Raw genomic sequence first — 16,686 nt, forward strand, 5'->3', positions numbered from 1 at the left:
TCTCCATGCTTTTGCATTTGCTGTCCTTAAGTATGTAAACTGTATATATATGATCTTTTGTCCCAACAATATGTATTGTTATCATATTCATCAGTGAAAAGACCATTATTGCAAGCAACTTGTACACATAAGCGATTTTAAACCTTAATATCAACAAATTGAAATGAAAAAATGTGAATAGTTATTAACCACTCATATATAGTTTAAAGTTATAGGAGTTACCATGTTTACCTTTAAACTGTCCAATTGCTCGCCGAAATTAGAATGTTTAACCAAAACTAAACTAAAAACACAAAAACAATAATATGAATATTAATTACATTCTAAAATTATAATATTAATTACATTCTAAAATTATAATATTAATTACATTCTAAAATTATTCTATACCAGATTATATATATTTTGTGATCATCCGGTAATGATACTGTTATATTTCTTTTTTTAAGTTCAAGTATGGTTTATTTTAAAGCGACTTAGAAAATATCATCTGGCGTCTTTTTTGTTTTATAATGTATCACCAAACTATGATATTCCCCAAATATTTACATGTATTTCAGCTCAAACAATAACACTACAATTATGTAGGCCCTATAAACGTGCATACATTACCGCCCGTTAGAAAAACGCTGCGCTGCCACGTATTTATTAGAAGGGAACACTGTTTAATGAGTATCAAATCTACATTGACAGTCGCTTTAATGAGTATGAAATATACCGATATAGTCGCTTTAATGAGTATGAAATATACCGATATAGTCGCTTTAATGAGTATGAAATATACCGATGTAGTTGCTTTAATGCATATCACAACAACAGATATAGTCTCTTTAATGAGTATGAAATATACCGATGTAGTTGCTTTAATGCATATCACAACAACAGATATAGTCTCTTTAATGAGTATGAAATCTACAGTTATACTCGCAAATATACATCATAGTCGTTTTAATGGGAATGAATTTTGCAGTTTTAATGAGTACGAAATATACAGTTGTAATCGTTTTCATGAGTGTTTAAACATGCAGTTATAGTCACTTTAATGACCCTAAATGACAACTGTAAACCGGTCTTACCTGAGCGAATATGATAGGTGCCAACCGACCGTGAAATCAACAACTGTGTCGATCATTGTCGTGACCTTTGTCTTGGGGCAACGCGTGAAACAGGTACATTGGTACGTAACACCTACGACTAAAGGAACATTATGATTTAATTGTGTACTTAACGGTCCAGCGGAAACAATGCATTATCGAAGTGGTACAGTTTGTTTATAATTGTTTATTGTCTCAATAAACTTGGTATATAAACTAATTTCTCTAACTGTTTGCAAAATTATGTTAAGAGTTGAAGATCACGAAGAACGTCTTAAAACGATCGTTTACACAATGTAAGACCGAAAGTTACTTACCAAAATAAAGACGGGGGTACGGTTTAATTTTTCGGGATAAAATTAATTATTCATACATCTCAATTCTGAAATATCAAAGGAGGAACACAAACCTTTGAAGACGGTCCCAGCGTAAAAAAAATGTTTGCTTTTTGTATTCTGTCGAAATCTATAATAGCATATTATTGTTGTCAATGGATCATGATAACTCATTTACGAATATGTAGCATCACATACACGAATAGCAAGTATGCATAAAATAATTGTTAATTGTTTAAGGTGTATCATGCAGATACATTTAAAGTTGCCGCAACAGTTTGAAAGGTTACACCTTCAATATTAAATTAAAACAGTTGATGCTTCAACAATGTAAATATATTGCAATTCGTAAACTAATCAAAATTTGACGATAGGTATATTGGTTACAATGGCATATTTTGCCTGGTTAAAAATAAATCGTTGAAGAAATATCAAGAATGTAATGTATTTTCTGTAAAACTCCTATCAACAACAATGATAAGGCTGACAGGGTATCAGCATTCTGTAAGACGAAAGTCTTCTCATAGTAGCCGAAAAGACTTGTATAATGTTTGTGACTGCAGTGTAGATAGATTATAGTGTAGATGTGAAGACCTGTTTGTGTGATTACAATCTCGCCCACTTAACATCTAAGTTACATCGCTTCTGTCTGATCAGTTGTCTGATGAAGTTGGCAATGTAATCACAGAAATGACGCGACCATATCATGCATTACGATTGTTTAGTTAAGCATTGATATCATTTTTTTAGTTTCATCGGGGTATGAAACAAATTTTGTTTGCAAACTGTACAGAAGTTTGACATCAACGCTTATAATTAATTTTTGAAAATGATTTTCTAATCTAAAACATGTTTTATGTACAATTTTACTGGTTTTAAATGGGATTTTTTTTCTCAAAGCAATACGCAACGTCAATTGTCGTATTGTGACGTCACATTTTTCGCACCATTCTCGGAATTTCTTTCATAGAAGAATGAAAAGAATTTTTCGACCAATCACATTTGAGTATTTACCATAAAAAAACAAATACAAACTAATTATAAGAGCATGGACGTATCTTCGACGGACGGCGTAGAAGTACAAAGCCGTAACTCAGTTTTTGAGGTTTTGAGAAAAATAGAGTTCAAACCTCTTATTGTCAGCAGAATTATAAAACAGGTGACTGAATCGAAAGTACAAATTATATAAGAAAGCTCGCTCAGAATTGTAACTTAATAAAATCTAAAAATAGATTAATTTCAGATACGGCCCTTAACATCTAAACACTCCGTCATTGTGCCTCTAAACAGTCGATTGGTTGTGATATTTACCTAAGTCTATTCATAATTTGTTCAAAAATACATAGGGCATTTGTATACCACCTGGGGATTTTGTGTCCTTCACTATGATTTCTTTCTGGTATTGAAATTATAATCATAACGGTCGTCACAGAATTCGATCATTATCTATATTTTTCTTAATTTGTATTTGACGCCCATGACATGTTATTAATTAAGACAAAGCGTGACTATACTTAATTTACCAATTTACTTAATTTACAAATTTACTTGATTTACAAATTTACTTAATTTACAAATTTACTTAATTTACAAATTTACTTAATTTACAAATTTACTTAATCACGATCAGGATTGAGCAGTGTAAATCCAACATGTATAACCAGGATGAGTTACATTAACCATCACTAATGTCATGTTCCATTTGCTGGCTTCCAATTTGAGACTATCAGATATGTCGTTGGGACAATTTTTCAGGTGTTAGAACATTTATTCATTATTGTCTTAATCAGTTCACAAGCGTTCTATGATATAATGTCTTTCGTTCATCAATCGACTTTGTTACAATAATGGTCAGATCTTCACCATGTGTTCAACGCGTACAGTTAATGAGTGTGTGTGTTGGGTTTTCGTCCACAAAAATTGGACAAAACGGCGGGAGAGTTCATAAAGGAAATTAGTCAATAAACAAATAATTTGATCTTGGATGTATCCTCGGAAATATATTGTGGGTTTCTACGTATTCCTGTCCTCAGAGTAGGCCTTAAGTAATGGTAGCATTCGTATGCTAGTTAATGCTAGTAAAATCTAGATTCTTAGCATTGCTGTGTTTAATTGCAAAGATACACCATCCACTCACGTGCGTTGAGTTAACTGTATAAGTTTGATCTGACATGAATATTTCAAGCAAGATGCATTTTTTTTAAATTCAATTTCGTATTTTTTAAGACATTTATATTCTATAAAACCAATCGACATATATACATAAAACACAGAAAAACGCAAACATCATCTGACTATATAGTTTCACTCTTGTTCTAGACACATCATCATCATCCTGGTAGCCTGATCAATCGTGTCAAGGGCTCAGTTTCTGTGTTGGTCATATCAACTCTCCCAACAATATACATAACTTTTAACACGAAGAGCACGTGCCGGTTCTTTGTCTTGTTCTTAGCCCAAACATTTGTCCTCTGGTAAATCATAGTAATTTAACTCCTACCATAACTCATAACTCATGTTTATAGACACACATTGTGATAGATGTCCCGTGAACTTGTAACTAGTATGGTAGATTAGACCATGTCAATGTGACAAAATTGAATGAAATTGATCCTTGACCTTTGTATTATAAGCAGATTCAATGACAAGGTGAACTACTCTACTCTGACTGACTGATATGGTTAACATAATACACATAATGAATAGTTTGAGAAAATAGTAACTTACGCTATTTTTCCAATGGTTAAGGTGCATGAAACAATTTTTTTTTTTTTTTTTTGTAAAATAATTTTCAATGAATATAAGCACATCTTATAATATATCGTTCACTATGCTTGAGAAGGTTAAAAACTGTGAAATGTGATTTTTTTGCATCAACGGTATATTTCCGATATAGGGCAAATCACCTTATTTGTTACAGGTCATATAATACTGGAAGTGTAACTCCTGATTGTAATTCCTGATTGTGATGATTCCTGATTGTGATATTTCATAATTGTAATTCCTGATTGTGATAATTCCTGATTTTAATACTTCATAGTTGTAATTCCTGATTATGATAATTCCCGATTGTAATACTTCATAATTGTAATTCCTGATTATGATAATTCCTGATTTTAATGCTTCATAATTGTAATTCCTGATTGTGATAATTCCTTGTTGTAATACTTCGTAATGGTAATTCCTTTGATTGTGATAATTCCTGATTGTGATAATTCCTGGTTTTAATACTTCATAGTTGTAATTCCTGATTGGAATAATTCCTTATTATGATAATTTCTGGTTATGATAATTCCTTATTGTAATAATTCCTGATTGGGGTAATTCCTGATTGGAGTAATTCCTTATTGTATTCCCTGATTGTGATCAATCCTGACTGTGACAATTCCTGAATGTGATTATTCCTGATTTTTATAATTCCTAATTGTGATAATTCTTGATTGTTATTCCTGATTGGAATAATTTCTTATTGTGATAATTCATTATTGTTATTCCTGATTGGAATAATTTCTTATTGTGATAATTCATTATTGTTATTCCTGATTGGAATAATTTCTGATTGTGATAATCCTGATTATGCCTCTGATTGTGATAATTCCTGATTATGACAATTCCTGATTGGAGTAATTCCTGATGGCTATCCCTGTTTGCGTTAATCACTGATTGTAGTACTTCATGAAGGTGGTAATTCCTAATTTTGGTAATTCACGATTGTAATTCCTGGTGGTAATTATGACTGAAATTCCTTAATGTAATTCCTGTTTGCGGTAATTCCTTGTTGTATTAATTCCTGATCGTGATTCATGATTGTTGTGATTCCTCATTGCGGTAGTTCCTGACTATAATTCCGGATTGTAATTCATAGCTATACTTTCGGTTTTATATTTCCCGTGATAAAAAAAAATAAAAAAAAAAAAAAAAATAATCGAATTTCTATCACCTTTAATACTCAAAGGACTCGACCCTGACAGTACTATCTTAAATTCTTCTCTTTAGGATGACAATATCTTTTTTCTGTACCTAGAATATTAATTAATTGTATCAAATTTAATATATCACAATATATAATGGGAGATTGATCAAATTTAATATATCACAATATATAATGGGAGATTGTATGTGTCTGTGTGAATGGATTTGAAGGTAAATCTTTGGAGGATTTTCCCCATTACAGATTCATAGAGGCGACCTATAATTAATTATCCATGTCCATTCAAATGTGAAGCTATCAAAGTCAAGGCCATGCTATGTATATAGCGATTAATTACCCAAACGCGCGTGAAAAAAGACATTATGTTCACGTAATGAAAAACAGCAAAGCCAGAATAAGAGGTGTATTTAACCAACAATGACTCATTTTGTTTTTATAATGCTGAGTGATTAGTAATCATACATATTCATCAAACGCGTTAGGAAGTATGGTATACAAAGCTCAAATGATATAGTAACAAACCATTGATTTGACGAATGAAATTACCTACGTTTCAAATATATTTTGTCTGTGTATTAAATCTCGGTCGAGTTATAAAGCATTCACGTTTCCCCTGATAGAGCGGTATGTAATTACGCATTGTCGCGCCTCGTTACGGTATCTATAGCTGTTTTAAACAACGTTTGATATAAATGATGAATGAGTTTTGCAGGCATACATCATATTGCACGCTATCGCATTATATTATATTTGCATGTTATCTTCTTTACTTTAAAACTACTATATATGTCATAGCAAGTCAGTTGAGTACTTTTATTTATATCTCTCAGATGTTTCATTCGTAGTTTCTGGCTCGACTTCGACTTAATTGATTAAAGATCAGCTGGAATACATTTGTTTACGTTATGAAACCACAACACAAAAAAGAACGCATTCTAAATAAACAGCGAAGTGGTTTAGGATGAAAGACAAAACAAACACGTTTACAGTAGTGATTTTGGCACGCAAAGTATTTCAAGAGATGAATAACTTGATTATTGTTAAATTTTGCCAACAAACAATCTACTAATCATTATATCAAAAATATTTAAAATTATCTGACGTCTTCGATTTCCTAGAAGTACATATTGTATTTCAATGTGTCACAATACATATAACCTTTCCGAACATATCCGCATTTCCGAATTGTATGGTTCACATTATCTCTTAGATACCTACAAATAGCTGAAGGAAGCTTGCAACAATATTTTTGCAAGTAAAATTTGCAGTTCTGCAAGTTCATTTCGGAATTTCCATATCACCATTACATGGCGCTTTTGTATCGAGAGATTATAAATATCACGAATAAATATTGTTATTCTATTTGTTTTTTACCATGCTTTAAATTTCATCAATCCCCTGGATCCGCTAGTGTTGGCCTAGGGGATTGACCGAATGGTTTTACAATCTCGACATTTTCATGGTTAAGACCAGACCAAGCTTCTTGTGTGGGCGGTGAAGCCAGTGGGAGACATAGCGTGCTAACCGCTTTAGTTATACCATTTGAGAGAATAAACGTTTCCTTATCGTATTGATGAAAATGCTTAGAAAAACCAAACACTGTTACATACTCAATCTGAATTTTCATTCATGATGAAGTTTGATGAGATTGTGATGTATCTTTTATATAAAAACGTTATTGTTTGCTCATCTTAATTGAAATTCAGTAACATTGTTTTCTTTGAAATAAATTGACATTTACAATTTAATGAATCTATTTCATATTGATTAATATATAGGTATATACAATCGAACCTCGTTATATATTTTCACTGCATACGTATATTATACACGCAAGGTAGCAAGTGTATGTATTGTTAACGGCGTAAACTGATCCATTGTCGTAATGGTAATGGACCTGTCACTACATCAACTTCAATTGCACACCTATTTAGCCATTTGCATTGAGGTTTATAAAGTAAATTACTTTAATAATTTGAATGGGAATTAACAGTGACAGATGGATCGTTGTACATTTCGTCGCTTTAAATTGCTACCTTCAATGTACGACACGTAGATTGATTACATGACAATGATTGGCATATCAGTACTGGTTATGTCATTTACAAAAACAGTGAAACACCTTAATGATCTTTTCGTCAGTATCTGGCTACATCAATGAGCTAGATAGGTCGCAAGGATGTTTAAGACGGGATTTACTTATTTCAGCTTTGCTTTCGATATCGTCCTAATTCTGACTCTGATAACGGAATGGGTGAGTATTGATGTTTAAACATGTCTGCAAACCTAGTAAATTTACGGACAAAGCATAAAGTGGCTATAGCATTATGCCTTTTTTATAATTTATTGATTTATATATATATATATATTTATTATTTCAAACATAAATCTAAAAAGAATATTGGTTCTGTAAGAAAAGAAAAAAATACCTTGTAACGTTTAACAAAAAATATAAGAATGAAAACAATAAAATTGTGGAAAACAGAAATGGAAAGTCTACTTTAAATTTGTAAGAAAAATACATCCAACCTGGTCCAAACCTTTATATCAAAAAGTCATAACTGAACAAGCTAATGGTCTGCGATTACATTTCCCTTTCTTCCACTCAACGTATTTCAGTCTTCCTTTAATACCCCTTCCATGCCTTTGTCGTACCTCCTTCCTCGTTGTCCTGTTTTTTTCTCTTTGTTTTACCTGCTATTACATAGTGACCATCGATGTTTCTCTTTATCGTGTTCGAAATAATGTCTTCAATAAAGGTCCGCAAATGTTGCTATTCACATGACCGTTCTCAACAGCCTATATTTACATTCTGAGTGTTGATTCTTTATATGAACATGACAAGTGAAAACAACAAACACAGTTTGAATATAGCATGAAAACATCATTTCACGTGCTGATTGTCCTCACAATACGTTAGATATACATACGCCTGAAAAATAGTCCTCATTCAATTCCGTAAATTGTGTTTTCCTTACTATTTATTCACATAAAATAATCATAATTTAACATGACTTTTTGTATTTGATGTCATTTTTCTTTTGATAACAGAAAAAATAAATAAAATGCGGAGCGGAAAGGCACGGTAAACGATGGTGCATTGGCATCTTTTCGTATAAAGTTATCAACAATTGCGAATTACTGTTCTTTATGGGGTTTTGTTTTGTTTTCGTTTTGTTTTTGTTTTTATTTCAAATCAGCCTAATGTGAATATATATGAACGCGCACCACGGGATATGTAGATAGCTACTGTTATTCATGGCTGCAATGAAAATGAAAAAAATATCCATTCAACCCCTATGTATATTAATTACTCCTCATTTGATATATCCTTTTATGTTACATGTAATGCAATTGCCAAAAAATATTACATCGCTGAACACATGGTCCAAAAGTAGCACATATTTCCACTTTTCTTTTTACTGAGGGTCTTAGTTTTGCTCCAATATATATTACATTGATCAGCTGTTTGATGACATTATCCGGTGACATTGAGTTAAATTTCGGCCCTTTTTTACCATTACGTCGATATCAAATACTCCGTGCGATACGGAGAGACATTCTTTAGCTCAACGAAGCGTCGTGTCAAACACAAACCTGATATTCTTCGTGAATGTGCTTAACTCAGTTGTCTTGTCTCTTGTCCTTTGATGTTTCTTGATGTCTAGAGTTAAACAAATGAACCCTGGTCCTATATCAACTACTCTGTCTACCTCATCAATGCTTTTGATTATTATCTATTTGTCCATCCCAATGTCCAAAGTCTAATGCACAAAAAATGAACAAAAACAAAGGCAAAAAAAACGATATTCTTTACACGCTAAGTAATATAAAAAAGTATCCTTTAAAGAGATTAAGTTCAAGTGACATTTCTTCTTATCTTAACCTGACTGGCTATTCTAACTTGTTCCGCTACTGTAGACCAGAACGAATGGGAAGAGGTATAACGGTGTATATCTTTTCGCAAAGAGAACAGCATTTATTACATTTTTACCAGTGAAATATCAAAAATTATTCATTCTATAAAAGATTTGACCAATCAAATTAATTATTAGAAAATACCAAAATAATTGACCAATCAGAAAGCCCGACATATATGTCAGCACCTGGACAGTGGGAACTACATTGTTTGTTTACAAATTATTGCTGTAGGCCTAGTTAGCATACGGGGTAGGTTTTTCGTTGATAAAAATGTAATAAACAGAATATCTAACAGTGTCTTCAGTAATACCAAATATATTTCACTCGTGTGGCTAATATTTAGATATTTTTCACTCGTGCTGCGCACTCGTGAAAAATATCAAAATATTAGCCCCACTCGTGAAATATATTTGGTATTACTGTAAACACTGTTAGATATCCTCTATATATTGAACAAACCGCGATTGAATGTGTCTGATTAGAAATTGTGCTTAGCTGCAATAACTAGTATATGACACATTATCCGACCTCCAAACCTCCGTCATCAAATGGTCCAACATTTTACATTCTGTTGAAAAAGCGTACATGTTTTTTACATTATGAAAACCGGTTACGTTAATGCAAATACCCCAATTAACCACAACCCTTCTCATTTACGTGATTTCACTGCTTCTGTTAACCTATCTCATCCTGTTGTATCGACGGGTTTTCATGCAAAATCTTCTAATTACCTCTGAAGTATTTCTATATGGATGGAATGGTGCTTAGGTTACACCTGTGCACGTGGACATAAAACGCTATGGGTTCACCTGTCCTACCATGTGGGGTTCCTCCTGGTGGTCTGGTTTCTCCCAATAGTTAACTCCTCGCACGATTCATTTCGTCCAAAAAGCGTAATAAATCACATTTGTGCTTTCTCTTATTCTGTACAAATAGGTATTAGTTATTTCATATAGTGCCTATGAGGTTTTTGTTTACATGTTGCGTCATTTTTGCCTGACCAGAGTTGGCATATTTTCCAAACGCCTGACCGACGTTGGTATAACTTTCAAATGCCTGACCAGAGTTGGCATATTTTCCAAATGACTGACTAGTGTTGGTATAATTTCCCAATGCCTGACTAGTTTGGTATATTTTCCGGGTGCCTGACCAGTGCTGGTTTATATTTCCAATATCTGACCAACATCCTGTTTTTATCTTTAAACATGGATTTGAATTATTTTACACCATTTCTTTCTCTGTATCAATTGCATTTTGTCTAGCATCCGTTTCCCAATGTCACCTCTCGTTCCTTTGCAAAGAATATCAATTGTACTATACTTTCGTCGATGTTATCTGTTCTGTGAAATTTAATTTATTTATTTTAAAGTGAAATTTTCCAAGGAAAAAGAAAATGATTATCTTTATTTGGTTTATTGCAAAGTAAATCAAAATCCCCAAATTAGTCTCAATGTCTTTTATTTGAAACAAAATATATTGAACAGTTTCCACTGGTCCCGTGGAATTCGTTATATATAAATTTTACTAAATTGTATTTTTCTTTTTCTTATTATTATTTTGATTGATTTATTCGTTTATTTATGATTTATTTATTACTGTTTAAATCATATATTTATTTTATTGATATATTTATTATTTGTTTATAATTTTCAGTATTTGTTTCTTTACTTATCTGATATTAATCAAATTCATATTTAACGGTAATATGATATATCTGGTATACTCTACCTGCAATACCTTCACATTTAATATTTACATGTACATTCAGTCTAAGATAATTATTGTATCTGTCCCAAATTTATTTTTGTAAAATCCACACGACAATTTTTTAATTCCAAAATCTAACTAAGTTCGAGTTTGTTTTTATTTGTTAATTACAAAGTAAATCAAAATCCCCAAATTAGTCTCAACGTCATTTTTTTTAAACCAAATATATTAAACAATTTCCACTGGTCCCGTGGCATTCGTTATATATAAATTTAACTAAATTATACTTTATTTTTGTATTATTACTATTTTGGTTGAATTAATGGTTTATTTATCATTTATTTATTACTGTTTAAATTATTTATTTATTTTATTGATATATTTATTATTTTGTTTATAATTTTCAGTATTTATTTATTTATTTACTTATCTGATATTAATCAAATTCATATTTAACGGTAATATGATATATTTTGGTATAGTCTACCTGCAATACCTTCACGTTTACTATTTACATGTATATTCATTGTTACATAATTATTGTATTTTTCACAAATTTATTTTTGTAAAATCAATACAACATTTTTTTTAATTTCATAAGTAAGTTCGAGTTTGGTGTTATTCATATTGCGCGAGCCTTTTTCTCTGGTGTGTTATAGTTTTTGGACTGAAAGGTAAGAAAAAGAAAAATCACATAATAATCTAAATTCAGTCACATTTCGTCCTTACTTTTTAGTTTGAGATTTAAACACTGTGAGATAGTTTTAAGTCATTTACTTTCACAATGTATGTATATACAACAAACAGGGAAGTGTCTGGTGTAGGGTATAACATAGAAGCGAAAATACATCAAATATAGTTTAAGGTTATGGGAAAGTCGTATTGTAGACTTGATGATCTCATTTCGATCTATTCCACATATTTCTGCTTCTGTATGCAATATATTGTAAGGGTTATTGTTTCCGTTGTGTATCTATTTAATCATCACGACTATAGCGAAACTAAATCATTAATGAAATACACCTCCAGTGACTACGGGTTTCGATTCCTAGAACTCGAATGGTATGGAATGACATGACGGCCTCGTGAGCTTAATTCGGGTACTCCGGTGCTCAATGTTAGCAACTTCCATCCGGGCCAACACGCATGATTTATATAAGTTGGTATAACTTGTTTTGCAATTGTTTTAAAACAATTAAGTATACATTGATGATAATGAATAAATGCTGTTGTTCTGAAACACATCAGCAATAAGAGGGGACAATTTTTTTTAAATCCAGAATAGAAATTAGAAAACAAAAGTGACGTAAATTGATTCTAACATTACGAACGCTTTCCGAGAAACAAAGGCTAAGGTAATCATATATTTAGACAACAATTAATTATCTTTTCTTAATTTTATGCACAGAGTCAGGCAGCAGTAACAGTGGAACCAGGGATGCAGGCAGAGACCATCCGAAAAAAGTTAATACCGCTGATATTGAAGATGAAAGGAAACCCAAAAGGCATCCAACTAAAGACAGTCACAGTTACAAAGGTGGAGAGGACACACAGACTTCCCATTCAAGCAAATGGGAAACCTTCGTTGGCGGACATCAATAAACTCGTTCGTGCGATTGAGCAAACCGAAAACAAAGGAAACAAGGCTGAAATATCTACTAAAATGGCAGATTCGAAAAGAAATAAAAAAATCTGACGTTAAGTTGAATATGGAGAATATGTACGCAAGTTTGTTATCAAAAATGTCTTCAGACTTAACTGAAGAGGAAAGAAAATATGTGAAACAGCAAATCAAAAAAGATTTAGATGCAATGTTGAAAGCGAATAATTTGATTGGAGGAAATGTCAAAAGTAAAACTCTTGCAAAAGAAGGTAAACGAAAACCATCTAATTCGAGATCTAATAAACCAGGATTGATTCCGATATGGGGAAAACGTACATCTAGTCATTCATGGGCGGTTGAGCCAGATACCGCAGAAGGAAATCAAAAGCAAGACAGAAGAAATTCTGTCCACCGTAGTCGTAGTGACATCTCGGTTGGAATGAATAACTTCAACGGAAAGGGAAGATATTTCGATCAAAGTCCTAATGAATTTCAATTAAAACACCAATTAATTTTGTCCAGTCCCATCGACACACTACGCTCAGAACAGTCCTCTGATATCCCTATTGAATACAAAGCATCATATCAAAATCGTTATCATAGCACAGATGCATCGGACGCGCGTAATCCACAAAAGAATAAAGTGACTGTTTATGAACGTCTCCCTGAAAACAGTGTATGGTCCAACTCGGCATCACAAAGTACATCATACCAACCTACAAATCATCTTCGCACGGACACCGTAAAGCAGTATGATCGTCCGGTATCCACTACGTTACAGCGAAATCCGAATGAGTCTTCAACAAGTCAATTTCGAGATATACAACCGTCGCAAGAGACAACAAGATTACAAGGCAATCGAGGGAGTCAAATTCTAGGAGTTCAAAATCAACAGAACTATGAACATGTAAAACTGCCTCTTGTGGAAACACGACCTACTAGAATAGCTGGGTCTTCTGTGCAGGGCGCGGGCGAGCGTTTAAGATTACTTGTTAGAAATATACTAGGTAGGAAGCAAGAAATAACCTCTCCAATTTCTCGCGAATTCCTTCACCCTCCTCCACCACAAAGAGCATTGGCAATGTCGAACTTTCTTAGAGAGAGACCGCAATACATTGTTGAGCGATTGTCACGCTCTCCAACAAATACGCAGAATGTCATCCCGAGAAAGGCCAGCAGAGGACACAGGGAAATCGTTCGTAGAGCCCCAAGTCATTCTCTCTACTTAAAACGAAGAGAACCCCAGCACACCCACCAGAAGCAGGAGTACGGTAGAGGTTTGCCTAATCTTGACTCAACCTCAGTACCCACATCTGGAGTGCATCAACAAATCAAAACGCACCAGCACAATATACCTGGAGTTCAATACCTTTCTAAAGCACAGCCTAACGTGCAAGAAAACAGTCAGAATACAATTTACTCATCACCGCAAATTATTCAATACGGGACAAATATTGGTTCAACGCGCGATAAACATGCAAACAACCAACAATATGATATGTTACCGACCTCCTATTCAGCCTCGTTGGGTCAGGAAATATCACCAATATATAGTAATAATCCGGCATCAAATTCTCTATTAATTCCAAGTGTTCAACAAAATTCACCAGGAAATAGTATCCGTTATACACATCCTAGTAACACCATCAGTCAACAAGTGGCATCGGTAGGGGTTAAGTTTCCAGAACCACAATCATCACAAAATTTGCTTATCTCGGGGGTCGCAGAAAATTCGTTACATTTCGAACACACAAAAGGCAGTCAACAGCAGTTACAGACTTCCAATAATAATCGACAACAGACACATCAACAGTCAGGACAACAACGACTGCAGCATATCAGCGAACAGCATCAGTCGCAGCCTGAAAAGACAATTCATCAAACGCAGACTCAATCTTCACCTATACGTCGTCAACAACCTTCACAAGTTCAGCAACTTCAAATGACGCCTTTAATTGATAATCAGCAAACAATACATAAGCCACAGACAGTTCAGCAACAGCACACGCCACAATTCATTACAAATCAACCACGGGCGTCGTCTCAACAGATCATATATCTACCGACAGAACAACAGACACCGTCTTCACAGACCAATCAGCGGTTATGGATACACCATTCACAGATAGGTCGTCAAAACCCTTCACAGAAAGCTCAGCAACAACAAAACTCGCCTTCCACTGTTCATCAGCAAAAACAGAATTCGCCTACAATTATCAATCAACATCAGTTGCAGAACGGTCATCCACAAACACAAGCTTCGCAGAAAGTCAAACAAACAGGTCAAGCACTGACACAGCCTCCTCAGCAGGTGCAGTATACTCAAAATGGTAACCAGCAGTTGCTGCCCCAACATACCGCACAACAAAAGCAGCAGTCAGTTCACCACAAAATGGAACCATCCCGAACAAACTATCAATATCCGTTGCAGCCACCACAAACAATGCATCAAGAGCACCAACTACCTTCACAGATAGATCGACAACAATCATCGCAGACAGTTCAGAAACAACAGATGTCACATTCAATTACAAACCTACAAATACCTTCCTCCATTCAGACGCAACAAATGTCGCCGTCTCAGCTGACAGGACAACAGATGCGACCGCCAAGTACAAGCCAACAATATCAGTTAACGCACCAGCAGACAATTAAGCAAAAACTGACACAACCTTTACCGAGAGGTCATCAACAGCCTCCGCCTTACTATCAATATATAATGCAGCCTACGCAAACAGGTCTGCAGCAGATTCCGTCAACTGAAACTGGTTACCAACATATTTTGCCTGAACACACAGGACAACATATACAAACTCCAAGTACAGGCCAGCAATATATTTTACCGCTTCCACAGACAATGCAGCATCAACAGACAAAACTTTCACCGACCGTTCAGTATCAACAAATGCATCCCCCACACACAGGTCTGCAGCAAATGTCGTCTACTCAAAATGGTTACCAACAGACAGGCGAGCACGTACAACATCCAAGTATAGGCCAGCAATATCAGTCGCAGCCTCCGCAAACAGGTCGACGTCAAACACAACCTTCGCGGACAGTTCAGCAAACAAGTCAAACTCTGATACAGACTTCGCAGACGACTGGTTTGCAACAGATGGCGTCTACAAAAACTGGCAACCAACAGATGCCTCCCAACCAGAGTGGACAACATATACAAACTCAAAGTACGGGCCAACAATATAGGTTACCGCTTCAACAGACAATTCAGCATCAACAGACACAACATTTGCAGAAAGGTCATCAACAATCTTCACCGACCATTCAGCATCAACAAATGCAGCCTCGACAGACAGGTATTCAACAAATGTCGTCTACTCAAGCTAGTTACCAACAGACAGGACAACAGGTACAACTTCCAAGTAAACAATATCAGTCCCAACTTAAACAGACGATTCCGCAACAACAGGCACCAACTAAGAAACACTCTCCAAATACAGGCAAACAATATCAGTCACTACCTTTAGAGACAATTCAGCAACAACAGACAAAACCTTCCCATTTGAGTCGTCAACAACCTCCACAGAGCGTTCAGCATCAACAAATGCACCCCCCACAGAAAGGTCTGCAACAGATGTCGTCAGCTCAAACTGTTTACCAGCAGACAGAACAGAAGGTACAGTCTCCGGGTAAAGGACAACAATATCAGTCACAGCATCCACAATCAGGTCATCAACACCCTTCACCGACCGTTCAGCATCAACGAATGCCGTCTACTCAAGCTATTAACCAACAGAAAGGACAGCAGGTACAGCCTCCAAATACATCCCAACAATATCGGTCACCACCTATACAGACAATTCAGCAACAACAGACACAACCTTCCCAGACAATTCGTCAACAACCCTTCACAGACCGTTCAGTATCAACAGATGCCACCTTTGCAAACAGGTCTGCAACAAATGTCGTCTACTCAAACTGGTAACCAACAGACAGGACAGCAGGTACAACCTCCAAGTAAAGCCGAACAATATCAGTCGCTCAGTTCGTCAGGTCGTCAACAAACGCAACCTTCACAGACAGTCAATCAGGTATTTGAAGCAATAATACCCTCTTCTCAGACGGCAGGTCCACAAC

General features: G+C 34.6%; 1 protein-coding gene across 1 annotated transcript; it reads left to right on the forward strand.

Moving 5' to 3' along the window:
- Positions 1–12,730: 12,730 nt before the first annotated feature.
- LOC117315222 (chromatin modification-related protein eaf-1-like) lies at positions 12,731–16,534 on the forward strand. Its single transcript, XM_033869367.1, has one exon. The coding sequence runs from the start codon at positions 12,731–12,733 to the stop codon at positions 16,532–16,534; it is 3,804 nt and encodes a 1,267-aa protein (XP_033725258.1).
- Positions 16,535–16,686: the final 152 nt, after the last annotated feature.

Source organism: Pecten maximus, chromosome 17 (genome assembly GCF_902652985.1).
Source record: "Pecten maximus chromosome 17, xPecMax1.1, whole genome shotgun sequence".
Classification (NCBI taxonomy): Eukaryota; Metazoa; Mollusca; class Bivalvia; order Pectinida; family Pectinidae; genus Pecten; species Pecten maximus.

Excerpts from the sequence above, each read along its gene's own strand:
- LOC117315222 (XM_033869367.1), top strand. The coding sequence starts at position 12,731 with ATGTCTTCAGACTTAACTGAAGAGGAAAGAAAATATGTGAAACAGCAA.